This window comes from Hemitrygon akajei, chromosome 4 (genome assembly GCF_048418815.1).
Source record: "Hemitrygon akajei chromosome 4, sHemAka1.3, whole genome shotgun sequence".
Taxonomy (NCBI): Eukaryota; Metazoa; Chordata; class Chondrichthyes; order Myliobatiformes; family Dasyatidae; genus Hemitrygon; species Hemitrygon akajei.
Window position 1 is genome coordinate 134,683,914 of NC_133127.1, and position 20,819 is coordinate 134,704,732.

The following is a 20,819-nucleotide window of genomic DNA, read 5'->3' on the forward strand; positions in this document are numbered from 1 at the left end:
CTGCCTCCTCTTCTAGCTGCCTATCACCTCTCTCATGATTCTGCCTTCTTCTACTACCCATAGTGCTTTCCCCTTACATTCCTCCTTCACCTCTCTGACCTAACCCCTCCCTGCTTCCCCTCCCCCACCCCTTGATCTTTCCTCTGATTGGTTTTTCACCTGCACCTTCCCCCTCCCCCCCCACCTTCCTTGTAGGGCCCCTGCCCCCTCTCTCTTCAGTCCTGACGAAGGGTCTCAGCCCGAAACATTGACTACTCGTTTCCACAGATGCTGCCTGACCTGCTGAGTTCATCCAGCTTGTTTGTACATGTTGTTTCCATTGTATTTGCCTGTTATCTCCAAACTGGAAAAAAAAGAACTGAACAAATGCTAAAATGTTTCTATTTAGCTGTGCAGGAGTTCTGATTTCTAGTGCTGGCATTGATCTTAAACCAGCTTTGGTGACTAATTGGAAACGCGAGACTGAAGATGCTGTAGTTTAGAGCAGCACACAGAGAGCTGGAGGAGTTCATCAGGTGAGGCGGCGTCCATGAAGGCAAATGGACAGTAGATGTTTTGGATTGAGTCCCTCAGATGTACAGTCAACATTTTGGATCGAGACCCTTCATGTAGAATAACTGGGTGTTCATGTTGACACCCTTCATCTAAATGAGTTGATTGTCCATTTTCCTCCATAGACACTGCCTTACCTGCTGAGTTTTCCCAGCTTTTAGCAATAATTACTTCCCTACTGTACTGTACCTTGTCCTGTGCTGTTTTAGATTGACACCTCATGGGGTACAATAGAGTAGCAAGATCTTCCTCAAATTTCAAGCTTTGCGGGGGGAGGGGAATCTACTTGAGCTTGTGGTAATGAAAATCTTGTGTTGTCTGCAGATTTACTAATCAGCCCATCTACAGTTTTGACCGAATCATTACCTGCAATGATCCATGCGGAATTCCACTGTCAGACTCTAGTCAGATTATCCTTTTCACCTCTACCCTCTCTCTTTTATGGCCAAACCAATTTTGAATCCAATAATGAGTCACATTGGATCTTGTATACCTAAATCTTTTGGATCAAATAGTGTCAAATGTCTTATGGAAATCTAAGTATGCTACATATATATATTCAACTATTATCAATTCTCTGCCAAGCAAATTCACCAAATCTTTCATAAAACTGCATTAACTCGGTTTCAATATATTTAGCTTTTCTTTCAAAAAAAAATGTTGTTCCTCTCGACACCGTGTGGCACATTGGGTTGCAACCTTGCCCTTTAGCATTTGTTTTTATACGAGGCCAAGTTGCTAGGTCGATGTTCAGCCAAGCACGGATGGAAGGTATGCAAGGAGCCAGCCGGGTTTGAACCCGGGACCATTCATCTGGAAGTCTGGTATGGATGCCACTACACCACCAAAAAAAAGTTACTTCCAGGTTATGGACTTGGGTATCTTGTTGGCAATTACTTTTAAGCTAACTAGATAGATAGATAGATAGATAGATACTTTATTCATCCCCATGGGGAAATTCAACATTTTTTCCAATGTCCCATACACTTGTTGTAGCAAAAACTCATTACATACAATACTTAACTCAGTAATAATATGATATGCATCTAAATCACTAACTCAAAAAGCATTAATAATAGCTTTAAAAAAAAGTTCTTAAGTCCTGGCAGTTGAATTGTAAAGCCTAATGGCATTGGGGAGTATTGACCTCTTCATCCTGTCTGAGGAGCATTGCATCGACAGTAACCTGTCGCTGAAACTGCTTCTCTGTCTCTGGATGGTGCTATGTAGAGGATGTTCAGGGTTTTCCATAATTGACCGTAGCCTACTCAGCGCCCTTCGCTCAGCTACCGATGTTAAACTCTCCAGTACTTTGCCCACGACAGAGCCCGCCTTCCTTATCAGCTTATTAAGACGTGAGGCATCCTTCTTCTTAATGCTTCCTCCCCAACACGCCACCACAAAGAAGAGGGCGCTCTCAACAACTGACCTATAGAACATCTTCAGCATCTCACTGCAGACATTGAATGACGCCAACCTTCTAAGGAAGTACAGTCGACTCTGTGCCTTCCTGCACAAGGCATCTGTGTTGGCAGTCCAGTCTAGCTTCTCGTCCAACTGTACTCCCAGATACTTGTAGGTCTTAACCTGCTCCACACATTCTCCATTAATGATCACTGGCTCCATATGAGGCCTAGATCTCCTAAAGTCCACCACCATCTCCTTGGTCTTGGTGACATTGAGACGCAGGTAGTTTGAGTTGCACCATATCACAAAGTCCTGTATCAGTTTCCTATACTCCTCCTCCTGTCCATTCCTGACACACCCCACTATGGCCGTGTCATCAGCGAACTTCTGCACATGGCAGGACTCCGAGTTATATTGGAAGTCAGATGTGTACAGGGTGAACAGGACCGGAGAGAGTACGGTTCCCTGTGGCGCTCCTGTGCTGCTGACCACTGTGTCAGACCTACAGTCTCCCAACCGCACATACTGAGGTCTATCTGTCAAGTAGTCCACTATCCAATTACTAGATCACTATCCAATCTACAACTAGATTGTAGAGCTTTAGTTTCTGCACTCCTTTTTAAATAAGAGAGTCACAGGATACCAAGTTTTGAACATTTTCATCCAATGTGTCCACTATCAGTTTCTGGTGATGTGTCTGCCTATAGCCTTATGAGTTTCTTCAATCTTCTGATCAGGATTATTGAAAACTTCTTCCTGTTATTTGAAATCAGACTTTTACTTTGGGGATGTTTGCACTCCACAAATTCTTTGATGCCCTTGCCAGTTCGATTCATCCATTCAATACCTAGATTCAAATCTATTACAATAATTGCAATTCTCTTTACATATTCCCTAAAGATCACCCCCCCCCCATTAATACCACACTTTTGAATAGTCATATTTTGAGGCTCTGTAATATACTTCCACCTGTGGTGTATTTTCCCTTGCTAAACATGATTTTAATCCAAGCCGATTCTGTGTTGCTATCCACCGCCTCTATATCACAACAACTGCTCCGATTCCTTCCTTGATTAATAATGGACATTGTATAACTTGGAATATTGAACACTTGGTCCTGGTCACACTGCAGCCATGGCTCCATAGTCGATGCTAGATAGCAACATGCTGAATAAGTATGATTTGTGCCAACCCTTCCATCATAGTGTCAGTACTAGATGCATTCAAATATGATTTCTTTAATTTTTAATAGCAGTGTATTTGGTCTGTGGCATAACTTTTCTATTTTTGATCCAGCCTGTCACATTTGGCTTACCAATTTCTCATGTCATCCAGTAACACTGTACTCTAATTTCCTCTTGATTAATTAAACAGCTTGTTCCATCCTCTTTTAGTTTAAAGCCTCATCTAGATCCATATTTATGTGATTTGCCAGGATACTAGCCCCAGCACAATTCAGATCCCAGTAGAATAGCTCTCTTCTTTGCTGCTTGTGGTGCCGTGTCCCATGAATCAGGACCCATTTTTCCCACACCAATATCTGAGTCATTCATTTGCATTTAACCATATTTGTTTGCCCCTAGTCAATTTGTGAGTGGCCCAGGTAATATCCAGATATTATCACCCTTGTGATTTTTGCTTTTCTGTGTACCTCAAGTTCCTCAATCTATCGACAGAAGTTCCTTTGTAGTCCTACCTGTGTCAATACTGTCTACGTGGACTACAATAGGAGCCTCCCTTTCCTGTTTCAAGTTCTTCTTCAGTCCAGAAGAGGTTTCTGCCTGGTGCTATGATTAAGGACAACATATCCTTTTTTTGTGTGGAGAATAGTCTGATCCCTTTACTGGCATTCAGTAGACTATTATGGTTATCTTTGCTCCTCCAACTTCAATGGCTCCCTTGGCCTTGGATACAATTTGCACTTGCTGTCTTCTCTCTTGACCACACAGAGCAAACACCTTATACTGGTTGAAATAAACAGTGTGGCATGGGGGCAAGCAAGCAGCAATTTCAGGACAATAAATGATCTCCCTCCCACAGTTAATATAACCTGAGGAAGTTTTATTTTAAAAACCTGGCATTGGTTTTTAAATTGTTTGAACTTGCTCTGATGGCATAGTGAGGTTCATCTGCAGTGTGCTAAGACATTAAGGCAAATGTAATAATCACTAATAAAGCTTATTTGGAACATTGATTAATACAGCACAGGAACTAGTACTTTAACCCACCATGTCTGCGTCAACCATGATGCCAGTGTAGCTGTTCATGTCACTCTTCCCTGATTTGTTCTTGTATGTGTCCAAATGCCACTTAGTAATTGCTGTTGTATCATATTGAACAGGAGTGTTGGGTCATGTATGAAAAATGAGCATGCCTAGTTTTACCTGTATTCATGCTGTTGATGAATTTGTGAGTGGACATTAAGTACAGAATGGAGCTTTCAAATAAGATTTTATATTTTGGAATATTTGCCAACTGTTGTAATTAGAATATTTACTAACTTGGATTTGAGAAAGCAGGAACATATTCAGTCTTTGCAGATTTTTAAACTTAACATATTATCTTGGGAATCATTTTTAATGAGTGGGCTGGGGGTGTCTTGTATTTCAAATGCTCTGGGTATAAGATCATTCCAATATTCTTTAGTTGAGAATTGATAATACTTTTGAAGTTCTAAGGAAAGTTTGTTTCTATCTGTAAAATTATTATGTTAGTATTCTTGATGGCAGACTTGCTAAGCTGTCTTAACTTTTTTAAAAAAGCATACAGGAGGCAAGTGATCTAGGTATCTTTACAAATTTGAATTGAATTTACTATTAAATGATGACCACACAAAAATATACTATGTTTTTGTGTTTTTTTTACCATTAGTCCAGATGATCCAATGGTAAAATTGGAACAAAAGGTTTCTCTAACATTGAAGAAAGCACTGGAAAAACTAGCACTAACTGTGTGTAACAATGGATCAGAAAATAAAGGCAAGTCATTTTGGACTTTCTTAAAATGCTGCTAATCCAAGTTTGTAATCTACATTGATAATTACACTTGAGTGTGTTACGAATGTGCCACAACTCTGAGGGGCCGAAGGGTACAAAGTAGCCCCCTCCTTTTTGAGAATCGCAAGATCACTATTAATTCGGGTCTGGGACCCAGGAAATGAGAGAGAGACGTCCCGAATACACAGGGTTTGGAATGTGTCCTGGCCTCAGCAAGACAAAGCCACGGATAACGGCCATTGTCTCTTGGAGACGGAATTGTGTATTGAGTACTGTACTATTTATTGAAGCCCTCAGGAGATGACCTGAGTGGGCTGGTTGAGGGATTGCATCATCCCAACCTGATTGACATCTGAGACCCCGTGAGTAAGGATAAAAGAGAGTCTGGGGAACAACCCCTTCAGACGCACCAGGAGAAATGCTAAAAATCCAGTGACAGCGTTTAATAGTGACAGCCGGTGGGGGACTCGCGTGCGTCCTTTCCCGTTGCCTGGGATTGGGGCCTCGCCACGGAAGAACGGCTTTAGCTAGAGGAGAGGTCACACCAACGGAACTCTCGAAGGTTCGAAATCATTAAAAGGAAAAGCTGGCAAGTTTATAAGAATCTCTCTTGACTCCAACCAAAGGCTGCAGCCTGAATGAACTGAGTGACTTTTATATTTCCATCGGAGAATACATTATCCCTTAGACAACTATAGAGCTTATTTCTTATTGATTATTATTATACCCGCACTTTTATATTTAGTATTGACGACGTATATTATCTGTATGTTTGCATTGATATTATTTTTGTGTATTTTTACTAATAAATACTGTTAAAAATAGTACCATCAGACTTCAACGGACCTCTCTATCTTTGCTGGTAAGTGACCCAGTTACGGGGTTCGTAACAAGTGCCATTAGTTAAAAACAATGATGAGCTAAGATGAAGTCTCAAATATTATCTGTTTTTGTGTTGTTGGCATAAATGTGAGGAGTTACATTATGAAAACTGCACATTTTTGAAACTGATGATTTGTAATCATGTTTTCTCATTTTCACTCTGGAAATTGAATATTCATAATTTCTTAAAAATTGCATGTTTTTTCAGGACCAGAAACTAAAGAAATAATGATTGGAACCACATGTAAAAATGCAGGTTGTAATAAGGTAAGCTTTGATATAAAAATGTATCTTTAGTGCAGTTTTAATGCTACTGTGTTAATTTTTTCTAATAGAATGGCTATTGCTAGTGAAAACCACACTCATTGCTTACTTTTAGTTACTCTTAAATAGCTGAAGAGCTGTCGTGTTGAAACACTGCAGTTTGTGTGTTTTGTTGGGATTGCTAATTCAGGATCAGGTTTATTATAACTGACACGTATGTTGTGAAATATGTTCGTTTGCAGCAGCAGTACAGTTCAGAGACTTGAGCACTATGCAAACATTTTTTTTAAAAAGTACTAAACGCAGAAAGGAAGTAGTGTTCATTGACCATTTGGAAATCAAAGGCAGAAGTAAAAAAGCTGTTCCTAAGTTATTAAGTGTGGGTCTTCAGGCTTCTATACCTCCTCCAAATGTTAGTAACTGGAAGAGGGCATATCCTGGATGGTGTGGTGTAGTGATGGATGCCTCTTAAAGATATCATCATCAGTGAAGGGGGTTGTGTCCATGATGGAACTGGGTGAGGCTGTGTCTACAACTCTCTGCAGCTCTTGGGATCCTGTGCATTGGAGTCTCTGTACCAGCCTGTGATGCAACCACGCAAATCAATAGAAAGATGTGACATAAGATCAGAAAATGTTGAATCCTTGTGGGTTGTGTTAAGAAACTGCAAGGGAAAAGGACCTTGATAACAGTTGTATACAGGCCTTCCAACAATAGCTGGGATGTGGACCACAGTTTACAACGGGAAATAGAAAAGGCACGTCAAAAGGGCAATGTTATGATAGTCAAAGGAGATTTCAACATGCAGGTCGATTGAGGAAAATCAGGTTGATAACAGATCTCAAGAGAGTCAGTTTGTTGTTGAGCCTACTAGGGGATCAGCTATACTGGATTGGGTGTTATAAAATGAACTGGAGATGATTAGGGAGCTTAAGGTAAAATAACCCTTAGGAACCAGTGATCACAATATGATTGAGTTCCAACTTGAAATTTGATAGGGAGAAAGTAAAGTCTGACATAAGTAAAGTCTGGAGTAAGGGAAATTTCAGTAGTATGAGAGAGGAGATGGCAAAATTAAATTGGAAGGAGATCCTGGCAGGGATGTCAGCAGAGCAGAAGTGGCTTGTGTTTCTGGGAAAAATGAGGAAGGTGCAGGACATGTGTATTTTAAAAAATGAAGAAATACATGGCAAAATAATACAGCCATGGCTGACAAAGGAAGTCAAAGCTAATGTAAAGACAAAAGAGGGCGTACAGCAAAGCAAAAATCAGGAGGAAGATAAAGGATTGGGAAATTTTTAAAAGCCTACAGAGAGCAACTAAAAGAATTGTTAGAAAGGAAAAGATGAAATATGAAAGCAAGCTAGCAAATAATATCAAAGTGGATAGTAAAGGCTTTTTCCAAGTACGTTTTAAAAAAACAATAAAAGATGAGAGTGGATAGAGAGCTGCTAGAAAATGAGGCAAGAGAAATAATAACGGGACAAGGAGATGGCAGATGAACTAAATGAGTATTTTGCATCAGTCTTCACTGTAGAAGACACTAGCAGTGTGCCAGATGTTGTGTGAAGGAAGAGAAGTGAGTGCAGTTACTATTACAAGGGAGAAGATGCTCAAAAAGCTGAAAGACGTAAAAGTACATAAGTCACCCGGACCAGATGAACTGCACCCTAGGGTTCTGTAAGAGGTAGCGTTAGAAATTGTGGCAGCATTAGAAATAATCTTTCAAAAATCATTGGATTCTGGCATGGTGCCAAAGGACTGGAAAATTGCAAATGTTGCTCCACTCTTTAAGAAAGGAGGAAGGCAGCAGAAAGGAAATTATAGACCAGTTAGCCTGACCTCAGTGGTTGGGAAGATGTTGGATTCAGTTGTTAAGGACGTGGTGATGGAATACTTGGTGATAAAGGACAAGATGGGGCAAAGTTAGCATGGTTCCTTCAGGGAAAATCCTGTGACGAACCTGTTGGAATTCTTTGAGGAGATTACAAGTAGGATAGATAAAGGGGATGCAGTGGATGTTGTATATTTGGACTTTCAGAAGACCTTTGACAAGGTGCCACACATAAGGTTGCTTTCCAAGTTATTACAGGAAATCCCATGGTATTACAGGAAAGTTACTAAGCTGGTCAGAACATTGGCAGATTGGAAGAAGGCAGCAAGTGGGAGTAAAAGGTTGCCTGCCAGTGACTAGTGGTGTTCTGCAGGGGTTGGTGTTGGGACCACTTTTTATGCTGTGTATAATGATTTAGATGATGAAGTAGATGGCTTTGTTGCCAAGTTTTCAGATAATACGAAGATTGATGGAGGGGTAGGTAGTGTTGAGGAAACAGGATGCAGAAGGACTTAGATTAGGAGAATGGGCAATAAAGTGGCAAATTAAATATAATGTTGGAAAAGCATGGTCATGCACTTTGGTAGTAGAAATAAATGTGCAGACTGTTTTCTATTCTAAATGGGGAGAAAATCCAAAAATCTGAGATGCAGAGGGACTTGGGAGTCCTTGTGCAGAACACCCTAAAGATTAAGTTGCAGCTTGAGTCAGTGGTGAGGAAGGCAAATGCCATGTTAGCATTCATTTTAAGAGGTCTAGAATACAGGAGCAGGGATGTGATTCTGAGGGTTTATATGGCACTGGTGAACACCATTGTACACTTGTACACTATGTACACTTTTGGGCTCCTCATCTTAGAAGAGATGTCTGGCATTGGAGAGGGTCCAGAGGAGGTTCACAAGAATGATTCCAGGAATGGAAGGGTTATCATACAAGGAATGTTTGATGGCTGTGGTCAGTACTCGCTGGAATTTAGAAGGATAAGGGGGGGATCTCATTGAAACTTTTCGAATGTTGAAAGGCCTATACAGAGTAGATGTGGAAAGGATATTTCCCATGGTGGGAGAGTCTAGGACAAGAGGACACAGCCTCAGAATAGAGGGGCATTCATTCAAAACAGATGTGGAGAAATTTCTTTAGCCGAAGGGTGGTGAATATGAGGAATTTGTTGCCACGTGCAGCTGTGGAGGACAGGTCGCTGGGTGTATTTAAGGCAGAGATTGATAGGTTCTTGATTGGACATGGCATCAAAGATTGCGGGGAGAAGGCCAGAAAATGGGGTTGAGGAGGAGAAGAATAAAAGAATCGGCATGATTGAATGAGTCAAATGGCCTGATTCTGCTCTTGTGTCTTATAAAGTGAAATTAAGTGCTTCTGATCATAGCAGAATTTCTTTTAGTTCAAGAACATGGCTCAACAGAATTATCCTACGATGAAGTATTTATTCAAATGTATCTGATTGTCTTACTATGATGGAATAGTTAATTTCTGACAGTATAGATCTGTTATAGAACATTTGAGTTATTCAAAAAATCAAAGTTCATTTTATTAATTTTTATGTACACTCAGTGGCCACGTTATTAGGTTTAGGAATGGAGTTCAGTGTGGTCTTGTACTGCATAGCCCATCCACTTCAAGGTTTGTTGTGCTTTGTGTTTACAGATGCTCTTCTGCACACCACTGTTGTAAAGCGTAGTTATTTGAGTTACTCTCTCCTTCCTGTCACCTTGAACCAGTCTGATCATTCTCCGTGATCTCTGATTAACAAGGCTTTTTTCTCCCCCCACAGAACTGCCACTCACTGGATGTTTCTTTTGGTGTGTTTTTCTTTTGTTTTTAGCACCATTCTTTGTAAGTTCAGAGACTTGTGTGTGAAAATCCCAAGAGTCCAGCTGTTTCTGAGATGCTCAAACCACCCCATCTGGCAGCAATAATCATTCCATGGTCAAAGTCACTTGCATCACATTTCTTCCTCATTCTGATGTTTGATCTGAACAACAACTGAACCTCTTGACCATGTCTACATAGTTTTGTGTATTCAGTTACTGCCAGGTGGTTAGCTGATTAGATATTAGCATTAATGTATAGGTGTTCCTAATAAAGTGGCCACTGAGTTCATTTTGTTTTGATGATCTCTAAAAGACTTTTCAAGATACAAGCAGCAATGAAGAGATATGCGTCCATCACTCTGGAGTGCCCATTTTCCATGAAGGGTAAGTGTGTTTAATGTTCAAAGTTAGGTCAATATCATGTCAGCTCTAATTTTTGAATGGTAGAGAAGTAGAAAAATTAGCCATTGAGACTTCCTGTCCAATTTGCATTGTTCAAAGGATGCTCATAGCAATGTGTGGCATGGAATCAGGCTCTTTAATTCTTTGCGTATACTCTATCAACTATCCACTTAGATTAATCCTATATTAACCCTCTTTCATTCACTTAGTCAAACTTGCACACATTCATACACTAGGAACAATTTGCAGTAGCCAGTTAACCTATCAAATGCAATTTTTGGAACATGGCAGGAAACTAGTGCACTGGGGGATATCTCCATGACCATGGAGAGCCACCAAACTACACAGAGAACCTGAGGTCAGAATTTAACCCAGTTCTTGTGAGGCGGCAGGTTTATTAGGTGCATCACTGTGCCCCCAGTTTATTCACTGAGACGTATGAAGCATGTGCAGTTTCATTGGCTGAATCCTTTAAATAATTTAAACACAAATGTGGTATTTTCATTTTGGCTTGCTTATTGGTGCCCATCCAACCTAGAAATTAGCATTCATCAGTAAGCAAAATGTCATCAGAATTGATTTACTTTTCAAAGTTGTGTTCTTATTATTTCGGTAAGTAATGTTTTTCTTAACATTTTTAGTATGATGTACAGTGTATTTTGATTTATTTAATCAGTGGCTGAACTTCAAAATTTTCTACCTCGTCCCTTCTTTACTGCTGCACAATATCTGCAATTTTCCATTTCTAGCTCACAATGATCCTTGATTTTAGAAGCTTCATCACTGTCATAAATGTTGAGCTGTAAAAGCAGTGTTAATTTATCACCTTGCACAAGTTTGCAATTTAGAATGAAAATAGAGGAAACAATATGGTCACAGAAGAATGTTACAACTTCACATAGGCAGCCCTGTATATTAGGTTTGAGTCTGGAGTGCTGAGACTGAGGCAGCTAATCTACTAGTTACACTTTTGTGTCATTCATGTGGATTGTTTGGCTGTTTCCAACAATTCATGTAAGTACTTCAGTGGGTGAATAATGTTGATGAAAAATATTCCTAATCGGTAAACTTCAGAATTGCATGATTACGTTCAATTTAGGATTCTTAAGTATTACATTGCTGCACTAACTTTGTTTTTAAATTAATTGTGTAAAAAAAAAAAAAAAAAAAAAAAAAAAAAAGTATTTTCTGCAATTAATTTTATTTTATCCCAGAATGAAATACTGGAGCTGCTGTAAGAGGAAAACTTCAGATTTCAATTCTTTCCTGGCCCAGGCAGGGTGCACTCAAAGCAAACATGTGTGGATCAAAGCAGAAACTGTAAGTCACATTCACCCCTGTGCTGTTTAGATTCAGGTTCGTTATCACCAATATTTATTGTGAAAGTTGTTGCGTAGCAGTACAGTGCAATACATGTAATTTATAGTACTATATATTTTAATATTTATAAACACAAGTAGTGTAAAAATAGTGAGGTAGTGTTCAGGGATTAATTGTTTGTTCAGGAATCTCATGGCAGAAGCGAAGAAACTGTTCATAAATCATTCTGGCTCCTGTACCTCTTCTCTGATGGTAATGAGAAGAGTGCACGTGCTGGATGGTGGGGGTCCTTAATGATGGATACCACCATTTTGAGGCTAATGTCCATGATGAGCTGGCTGAGTTTATAACCCTCTGCCACTTTTTCACAACAGTGCATTGTACCAGATGGCAATGCAACCAATTAGAATACTCTCCACAATTCATCTGTAGAAGTTTGCTTAAGTCTTTGGTGACATAGCAATTCTCCTCAAACTCCTAATGAAATATAGCTGCTGTCATGCCGCCTTCTTGCCTCATATTTTGGGAACTTGAAACTACTCACCCTTTCCACAGCTGATCCCTCAATGAGGATTGGCATGTTTTCTCCTGACTTCCCCTTCCTGAAGTCTACCATCAATTTCTTGGTCTTGTTGACGTTGAGTGCAAGGTTTTTGTTGCAACACCACTCAACCAGTAGATCTGTCTCATTCCTACACACCTTGTCACCATCTGAGATTCTGCTGTCTGAGATGGTTCTTTGGTAAGAAGGGGAAGTGCATACAAGGTTCTCCTCCAGAACTTTTCATTTGAATATAGAGTAGATTTTAGATTGGGATTGCTAGTGCCATATTAGTCTGAAGCATCAGTGTATGAGTACAAAGCAATGCAGAGAATTTTGTGGTAAACCTGTAATCTAGAACATTCAGGAGCATATTATAAAAAGTTTGTGAAGAACGCTACAAATTTTTTAATTCTTGGAAGGCCTGAATGGCTGTACTTGCCCTTGCTGTGATCTTGTTGCTATAAATTTGCTTGGTGAGTGAGATTGGGGTATTGAATATTCAGCCAATTCTGAGTAAGAGGACACTCAGCTTTGACAGACTATACTACCAGTTCAGTATGTGAGGTGAACTGCTTGTATTGTAGTTTTCTTGGGTAAGGGGTTGTATGTGGTACAGTTGGATTTGTCATTTTCATGTAAGAGAATCGTTTTGTTAGCTCATAGATCTGGCTAGTATGTACTTTAACAATCTTCCATACAGGTAGTATTCCTTCTAAAAGAGGTTGATTAGACTTTTGTAAGAATATTATAAACTATAAAGCAAACTAGTGTTTCTTTCATTTTTTACAGGGTAATAAAATTGTAGCTTGTCGACATGATTGGCACCAGACTGGAGGACAAGTCACAATTACAATTTATTCCAAAAATGCTATCCCAGAACAAAGTTATGTTGAAGCTAACAGCACGGTGGTATGTGCAATTATATCTTTTAAAATGCTTGATTTTGAGTAAAGTGTTATCATAAATGGATAGCTAGAAACTAAAGGTGCCTTTTCTAGCATTTTTGTAAAATTCACTGCATGTCATTAATGTACCATCTCTATACACTCTAATTGTAGCTGGAAGACTAATTTTAAAATGTTATTTAACTCGCACAAATACTCAATATGTTGAAAACTAAATTGGAAATAGAAAATTGGCACACGAAATCTGAAGTAGAACGGAAATTGCTGGAAATAGTCATCTAAGGAAAAAGAAGGTTAATTGAAGCACTTAAACTTGAAATGTTAACATTTTTTTCCAGAGATAAGCAACTGTTTTCTTTACAAAAAATACCACTGGTTGTTGCAATGTGAAGTTGAGTCTAATTTCTTAATTTAATTTTCATTAATATACAAGGTGTAAAGTATTTGGTGTGTGGAAAAGTTGAGAGTGCTGCTTTGTGCCCTGTCGATGACATTTTTAGGTGACCCTTGGTGTATCCTTTGGTGGGTAGCCACTATTTAGCCTATTGTTGCTTGGAAGACCTCGAATAGTATCTTGCTTGTCCTTATTATGCTCCCTTTAGGTTCGAGATCTCTGAAAATCCAAATGGATGATAGTTGGTCATTTTTTTTCCATCTAGTCTTTTTTTTTGGGTGGGGGGAAAGGGCGTTCTCTGACTTGTTTCTCTACAGCTAGAAATGTAGTGGAAGTAAAGAAGTCAAACTAGCATTCTGTTTTAATCTCACTATGGATCACAGCAAACTGACACTGAACAGGCAAAGATAAGTTATTGAACTGAATTAACATGATACTTAAGAGTATTCTTTTTAAATCCACAAAGAAAGATTTGTAAAGAAATTGCAATGTACAGGTGGCCCCCATTTTTTTGAACGTTCACTTTACGACAGCTCGCTGTTCCGAAAGACCTACATTAGTACCTGTTTTTGCTAACCAAAGAGGATTTTCGCTTTTACGAGAAAAAGACGCCTGCTTTATACGTGTGTTTACCCCAAGAAAGACTACCATGACCGGTTGTATGTGCATACGTGTACACGCGTAGGCGTGTATGTGCCGATTTTCTTCCCCCCCCCCCCCCATTGATTTTGGCTGGCTGTCTTCCAGATTTTGATAAGTGAAACTACACTGTATATACAATTTTTCTACTTTATATAGGCTGATATTTATCATATCATTCCTGCTTTTACTATATGTTTGTGTTATTTTAGGTTTTATGTGTTATTTGGTAGGTTATTTTTTTGGTACTGGGAACGCTTATAAAAAAAAATTTTCCTATATAAATTAATGGTAATTGCTTCTTCTCTTTACGCCATTTCGGCTTATGAACCATTTCATAGGAACACTGTACCTTTGGACAGCAGGGGAAACCTGTATATTGATCAGTCCTTCTTTTGGCAATAATGGAATTTTAAAACTTTTGCAGGTTCATACTGATATAGGATGATTTTGCAAAGTAATTGGCTGTTTAGACAGTTATCCCTGTGACATCTTGTGTGCCTTATTTCCCAGCTCTTTACAGTTTAAACTTCCCTTCAACTGCTTATCACTTTAGAAGGTCACCCAATCTGCATTTGCCACTCTTTTGGTCATTGCATTCTAGATCATGTGTATAAAACAAAAGTGGGGGGGGGAGTAGTTGATGGCTCTGCTGTTTTGTCAGTTGCCGATTACAGGTTCCCCCGCGATACGAAGGTAGAGCGTTCCAATGAAATAGTTCGTAAGCCGGAATGTCGTAAAGTGAAGAAGCAATTACCATTTATTTATATGGGGAAAATTTGTGAGCGTTCCACATCCAAAAATAACCTACCAAATCATGCCAAATAACACATAAAACCTAAAATAACAGTAACATATAGTAAAAGCAGGAATGTTTTGATAAATACACAGCCTATATAAAGTAGAAATACTTTTCTGCAATCATTGCAGTACAGTACTATCCACCGTAGTGAAAGTCTCACGCAAGCGCTCTCAGCAGCACACTCAACGCATGCGCTCCGGCAGAAACATTCGGCGCATGCGCACTCGGCAGCACTCTCGGCAGAAACACTCTCTAGTAAACTTTAATCTATGAAGCTGCCAAATGAAACTAAATAAGAAATCATACCAAATAACACATAAAAATACACAGCCTATATAAAGTAGAAATATGTGTAAGTAAGTAGAAATAAGTGTAATTTCACTTACTGGAATTGGGAAGACAGTGAGCACACCGATGATGGTGTGTTAGGCTGAGTCGTCAGAGATTGGGGTGGTGGGAAGTAGAGGAGACTGGGGTGTTGTATCATCATCGTCTGTTTCCATCAGGGCAGGTAGGTCACCTTCTTCTATGTCTGCCTACCTCGATGTCGAAGGTTGAGGTTCGTCATCTGCTGTGGCTGGTGTAGAAGGCTTGAAAAACGACAGTATGCTTGACTGCTTAGTCTCACGCATTTTTCTATACAGTTCTTTGTAAGCGCTCAGAGCATCCTGCAAACCTGCCGTAAACCTAGGTACCCTTTCAAAATTAAAGTCATACTTTTCTGCAGTCATTGCAGCGAAAATCTCACGCAATTGCTTCATGTTCAGTTCCTGGACGATTTCACTTTTGTGCTGTTTGCTACTGTGTTCGGTTTCAATTGTTATCCTTTCCTCTTCCAATTGTATCAACTCTTAATCTGTCACTTCTTGGTCATGGGATGCTAAACCTCTTTAACATCATCTTCGTCAACTTCCACAAACCCAGCCTCCTTAGCCAAACTCAGTATTGCCGTATTTATTGTTGATGGTTCAAAGCCTTTAAAATCGTTCACTGCCTCGGGACATAGTTTCCTCCAAACGCCATTTCTCATCGAGACTGTTAGCCTATCGAGAGCATCTCCAGTGTTGGTGATTGCCAATTTTATATTGTACTCTTTCCGGATCTCTTGCAAAGATGCTTCGGAGTTGCCCTCTGTCAATGGCACTTACAATAAAACGCATCACATTTTGCGTATAGTAAGCCTTGATTGTGGCTATTAGGCCTTGGTCACACGGCTGCAGCAATGATGTCGTATTCAATGATAAGAACACGAATGTTAACGCCATACTCGGTAATGCCAGGTGGATGAGCAGCACAATTATTGATAATCACAAAACACTTAATATCGAGGTTATTTTCTCTACAGTATTTTTCAACAAAGGGACTAACGTATCCACTCATATACTCAGAAAAAAGCACTTGGGTATTCCAAACACTTGGATGTGAACGGAACACAATGGGAAGTGTTTTCTTATCAACGCATTTAAGTGCCCTGGGATTTTCTGAATAGTACACTAGTAGAGGCTTAAGGACAGCATCACCAGTGGCGTTAATAATAGGCATTAGGGTAAACCTGTCCTTCGATGCCTTGTGTCCCTTAGCCTGCTTTTCTTTTTTTTAAATCTTTTTATTAATTTTTAGGCAAACATAAATGAAACATGAATACAGAGAGTTTGAGAGTACATAGTTAATAGTTTAAGTAAACATTCAAATATATGATAATCAATATATAACCTCCCAAACTCATAGTATTTATGAACAAAAGAAATTAAACCCCCCCCCCCAAAAAAGAGGGGAAAAAACAAAACATTAACCAACATGGGCCATTGCATAATGTCAAATATATACAGTAGTGCCAATAACTCCGAACCTCCATCCAAATAATTAAGGATAATAAACGTGAGGTTTAGGAAAAGGCAATTTAACTCGTATGAAAATGTTGAATAAATGGTCTCCAAGTTTCTTCAAATTTAACTGAAGGATCAAAGACAACACTTCTAATTTTTTCTAAGCTCAAACAAGAGATAGTTTGAGAAAACCACTGAAATATAGTTGGAGGATTAATTTATTTCCAATTCAATAAAATAGATCTTCTAGCCATTAATGTAACAAATGTAATCATTCGTCGAGATGAGGGGGGATAAATGACTATTATCCGCCATTGGTAAACCAAAAATTGCAGTAATAGGATGCAGTTGGAAATTGATACTCAGAACTATTGAAATAATACTGAAAATATCTTTCCAGTAATTTTGCAAACAAGGACAAGACCAAAACATATGGGTCAATGAAGCAACATCAGAATGACATCTGTCACAGGTTGGATTAACATAAGAATAAAATCGAGCAAGTTTATCCTTAGAAATATAAGCTCTATGTACAACCTTAAATTGTATTAGGGCATGTTTAGCACAAATAGAAGACGAATTGACTAATAGTAAAATTTTCTCCCATTGCTCAGTGGGTATAAGACAATGAAGTTCTTCTTCCCATTCCTTCTTAATTTTTTCTGATACTTCTGGCTGTATTTTCATGATCATATTATAAATGACAGCTACTAAACCCTTCGGACAAGGATTCAGAGCTAAAATTCTTTCCATAATGTCCGATGGACATAGTTTCGGAAAAGACTGTAACTCATTATTCAAAAAATTTCTAACTTGCAAATATCTAAAAAAATGAGTTTTAGGTAAATTATATTTATTAGATAGCTGTTCAAAGGACATAAAGCTATCATCTAAAAACAGATCACGAAAACATGTTATACCTTTTGTTTTCCATAGCACAAAGGCTTGATCCATAAAAGAGGGCCGAAAAAAAAGTTAGATATTATAGGGCTTGATAAGATGAACTTATTCAAACCAAAAAATTTATGAAATTGAAACCAAATTCGCAATGTATGTTTAACTATAGGATTAGTTATTTGTTTATTTAATTTAGATAAAGAAAAAGGAAATTAAAATCCTAAAATTGAAAACAATGAAAAGTCTTGTACAGATTTACATTCCAAATTTACCCATTGTGGACAAGCTGCTATAGTTGATTCTTGCGTCCAAAATATTAAATATCGTATATTAACTGCCCGATAGTAAAATCTCAAGTTTGGCAAAGCCAAACCGCCCTCCTTCTTAGGCTTCTGTAAATATTTTTTGCTTAGTCTAGGACTTTTATTCTGCCACAGATAGGAAGATATTTTGGAGTCAATAATATCAAAAAAAGATTTAGGAATAAAAATTGGTAATGCTTGAAATAAATATAAGAATTTGGGTAATAATCTTAATAGCATTAATTCGACCAACCAATGACAAAGATAATGGAGACCACCTGGTAGCAAGTTGCTTAATTTGGTCAATTAAAGGAAAGAAATTAACTTTAAATAAATCTTTATGTTTTTTGGTAATTTTAATACCCAAATAAGTAAAGTAATCTGTGACAACTTTAAATGGTAAATGTTTATTAATTGGAACTTGCATATTTAATGGAAATAATTCGCTCTTATTAAAATTCAATTTATAACCAGAAAAGTTACTAAACTGAGCAAGCAAGGATGAAATAGCAGGAATAGATCTCTCGGGGTCGGATATGTATAGTAACAAATCATCAGCATATAATATTAACTTATACGTCCCTTCCCCACGAGTAATACCCAAAATATCAGGTGTTTCACGAATGGCTATAGCTAAAGGTTCCAAAACAATGTCAAATAGTAAAGGACTTAAAGGGCAGCCTTGCCTTGTACCACGGAATAACTGAAAAAAAGATCTTTGATTATTGGTAAAGACCAAAGCCAAGGGTTTATAATATACTAATTTAATCCATGATATAAATTTCGAACTAAAATTAAAATGCTGCAACGTATTAAATAAATATGGCCATTCAACTCTTATCAAATGCTTTTTCAGCATCTAAGGAAATGACACATTCTGGTATTTTGGGTGAAGGAGTATAAATAATGTTAATTAATTTTCTAATGTTAAAAGATGAGTAGCGGTTTTTAATAAATCCAGTCTGATCTTCAGAAATAATTCGAGATAATATATTTTCTAATCTAGTAGCCCAAATTTTACTAAAAATCTTTAAATCCGTATTCAGCAAGGATATAGGCCGATAGGATGTACATTCAGTAGGGTCTTTATCTTTTTTAAGAATTAAAGAAATAGAGGCTTCATAAAAAGATTGTGGCAATTTGCCTATAATTAACGCATCTTTAAGAATTTTACAAAGCCAAGGAGAAAGTATAGAGGAAAAGGATTTTAAAAATTCTACAGTATAACCATTCGGACCAGGAGCTTTACTGGAATTCATTGAAAAAATAGCCTTTTTAATTTCAGTTTCCGTAATAGGTGTATCTAGGATTACACTATCCTCTACTGTTAATTTTGGAATATTCAATTTTCTTAAATTCATCTATTACAGAAGAATCCTCAACAAATTCTGATTGATATAAAGAATTATAAAAATCTTGAAAGGCTTTATTTATCTCTTTATGGTCGATCGTCAGAGTGCCATCTTGTTTACGAATCCTAGTAATCTGTCGTTTAACCGAAGCAGTTTTCAATTGATTAGCCAATAATTTGCCAGACTTATCTCCATGTACATAAAACTGGGTTCTAGATTTAATTAACTGATTTTCAATCGAAGAGGATAATAACAAACTATGCTCCATTTGAAGTTCCACTCTTTCTTTATAAAGTTCATTGCTGGGGGTCACTGAATAAATCTTATCAATTGCTTTGATTTTATCAACTAATGTTAATATTTTAGAATTAGTTCGTTTCCTAACTCTAGCAGAGTATGAAATAATCTGTCCACGAATAAATGCTTTAAAAGTGTCCCATGAAATTCCACTAGAGATCTCTGCTGTAGAATTTGTTGAGAAAAACAAATCAATTTGTTGTTTAATAAAATTAACAAAGTCCTAAGTCCTGCAATAAAATAGAGTTGAACCTCCAAGATTTAGCATTAATAGATGAGTCAGTTGTCTTGATAGCTTCAAAGGTGTATGGTCAGAAATGGTAATAGAGTCATATTTACAATCGATAACATCTGTAAGTAAACGGTGATCAATGAAAAAGTAATCAATTCTTGAATAATTATGATAAACATGAGAAAAGTATGAAAACTCTGTCATTGGGGTGGAAAAAAATGCCATATTTTGGAAATTGCAGAATCAGTCATAAAGGAATTAATAAGAGAGGCCGATTTATTCGGAAGAGCTTGAGTGGGCTTAGATCTATAGCCTGCTTTTCTTCTATCGAAATAAATGTCTTGCTCGGCAATTTTTTTCCAATAAATTGCAGTTTCGTCACAGTTAAACACTTGCTTATATGAATAACCATCTTCTGTAATTATTTTCTTCAGTTTTTCTGGGAACCTTTCGGCAGCTTCAGTATCAGCTGAAGCACTGTCCAGTAAACTTTAAACTATGAAGCTGCCCTCGCCTCAGAAACCGATCAAACCACCCATGACTGCCTTTAAATTCCACTTTCGCAACACTTTCATCACCATCGACCAGTGCTTTCTGTTTCAGATTATTTAAAAAGACTGACTGATTTTTCCTTAAGTATAAGATAACTTAACGGAACACCACGCTTTGTACACCCATCAATCCACTCAAGCAGTAGACTTTCCATTTTATCCATTATTGAATGCCGGCTAAGAGACCACTTTGCTATGAGCAGAACCAACAATAACATTGGTAGCTTTCAAAATTCTTTCTCTCTGCGTATAAATAGTGCGAATAGTGGATGCAGGCAAATTCAACGTGTGGACAATGTCCTTACTTTGTTCACCACGATCGAAATGCTTAATTATGTCTAGTTTTACGTTAAGTCTAACACCCTTACAAGCTCTTTTAGGCTTTTCCGATACAGGTACCTTAGAACTCATCTTGCTAAAGAATGCAAAATAAATCGACATACAGTAAAGCACAGCTGCTCACAGGCACATGTTTAAGCAATGGCGGCTAAATGCAGTTCTGGGGAGGAGCTTGGCTGCTTTTTTTGCGCGCTGCCTTTCTTCGTAACAGTGAAAACACCTGTTAGTGAAAACGGGTAAGTAATGTAGGTCT

General features: G+C 38.0%; 1 protein-coding gene across 2 annotated transcripts in view; it reads left to right on the forward strand.

The window, feature by feature from the left end:
* The window catches only part of LOC140726671 (cysteine and histidine-rich domain-containing protein 1-like), a 53,962-nt gene that overhangs the window by 17,942 nt on the left and 15,201 nt on the right, over window positions 1-20,819 (forward strand). For both annotated transcript variants that reach the window (XM_073043351.1, XM_073043349.1), the window contains exons 5-9: window positions 4,831-4,937; window positions 6,046-6,104; window positions 10,078-10,148; window positions 11,381-11,486; window positions 12,820-12,939. In XM_073043351.1, coding sequence (XP_072899452.1) covers window positions 4,831-4,937; window positions 6,046-6,104; window positions 10,078-10,148; window positions 11,381-11,486; window positions 12,820-12,939 — 463 coding nt within the window. The remainder of the gene's footprint in view (window positions 1-4,830; window positions 4,938-6,045; window positions 6,105-10,077; window positions 10,149-11,380; window positions 11,487-12,819; window positions 12,940-20,819) is intronic.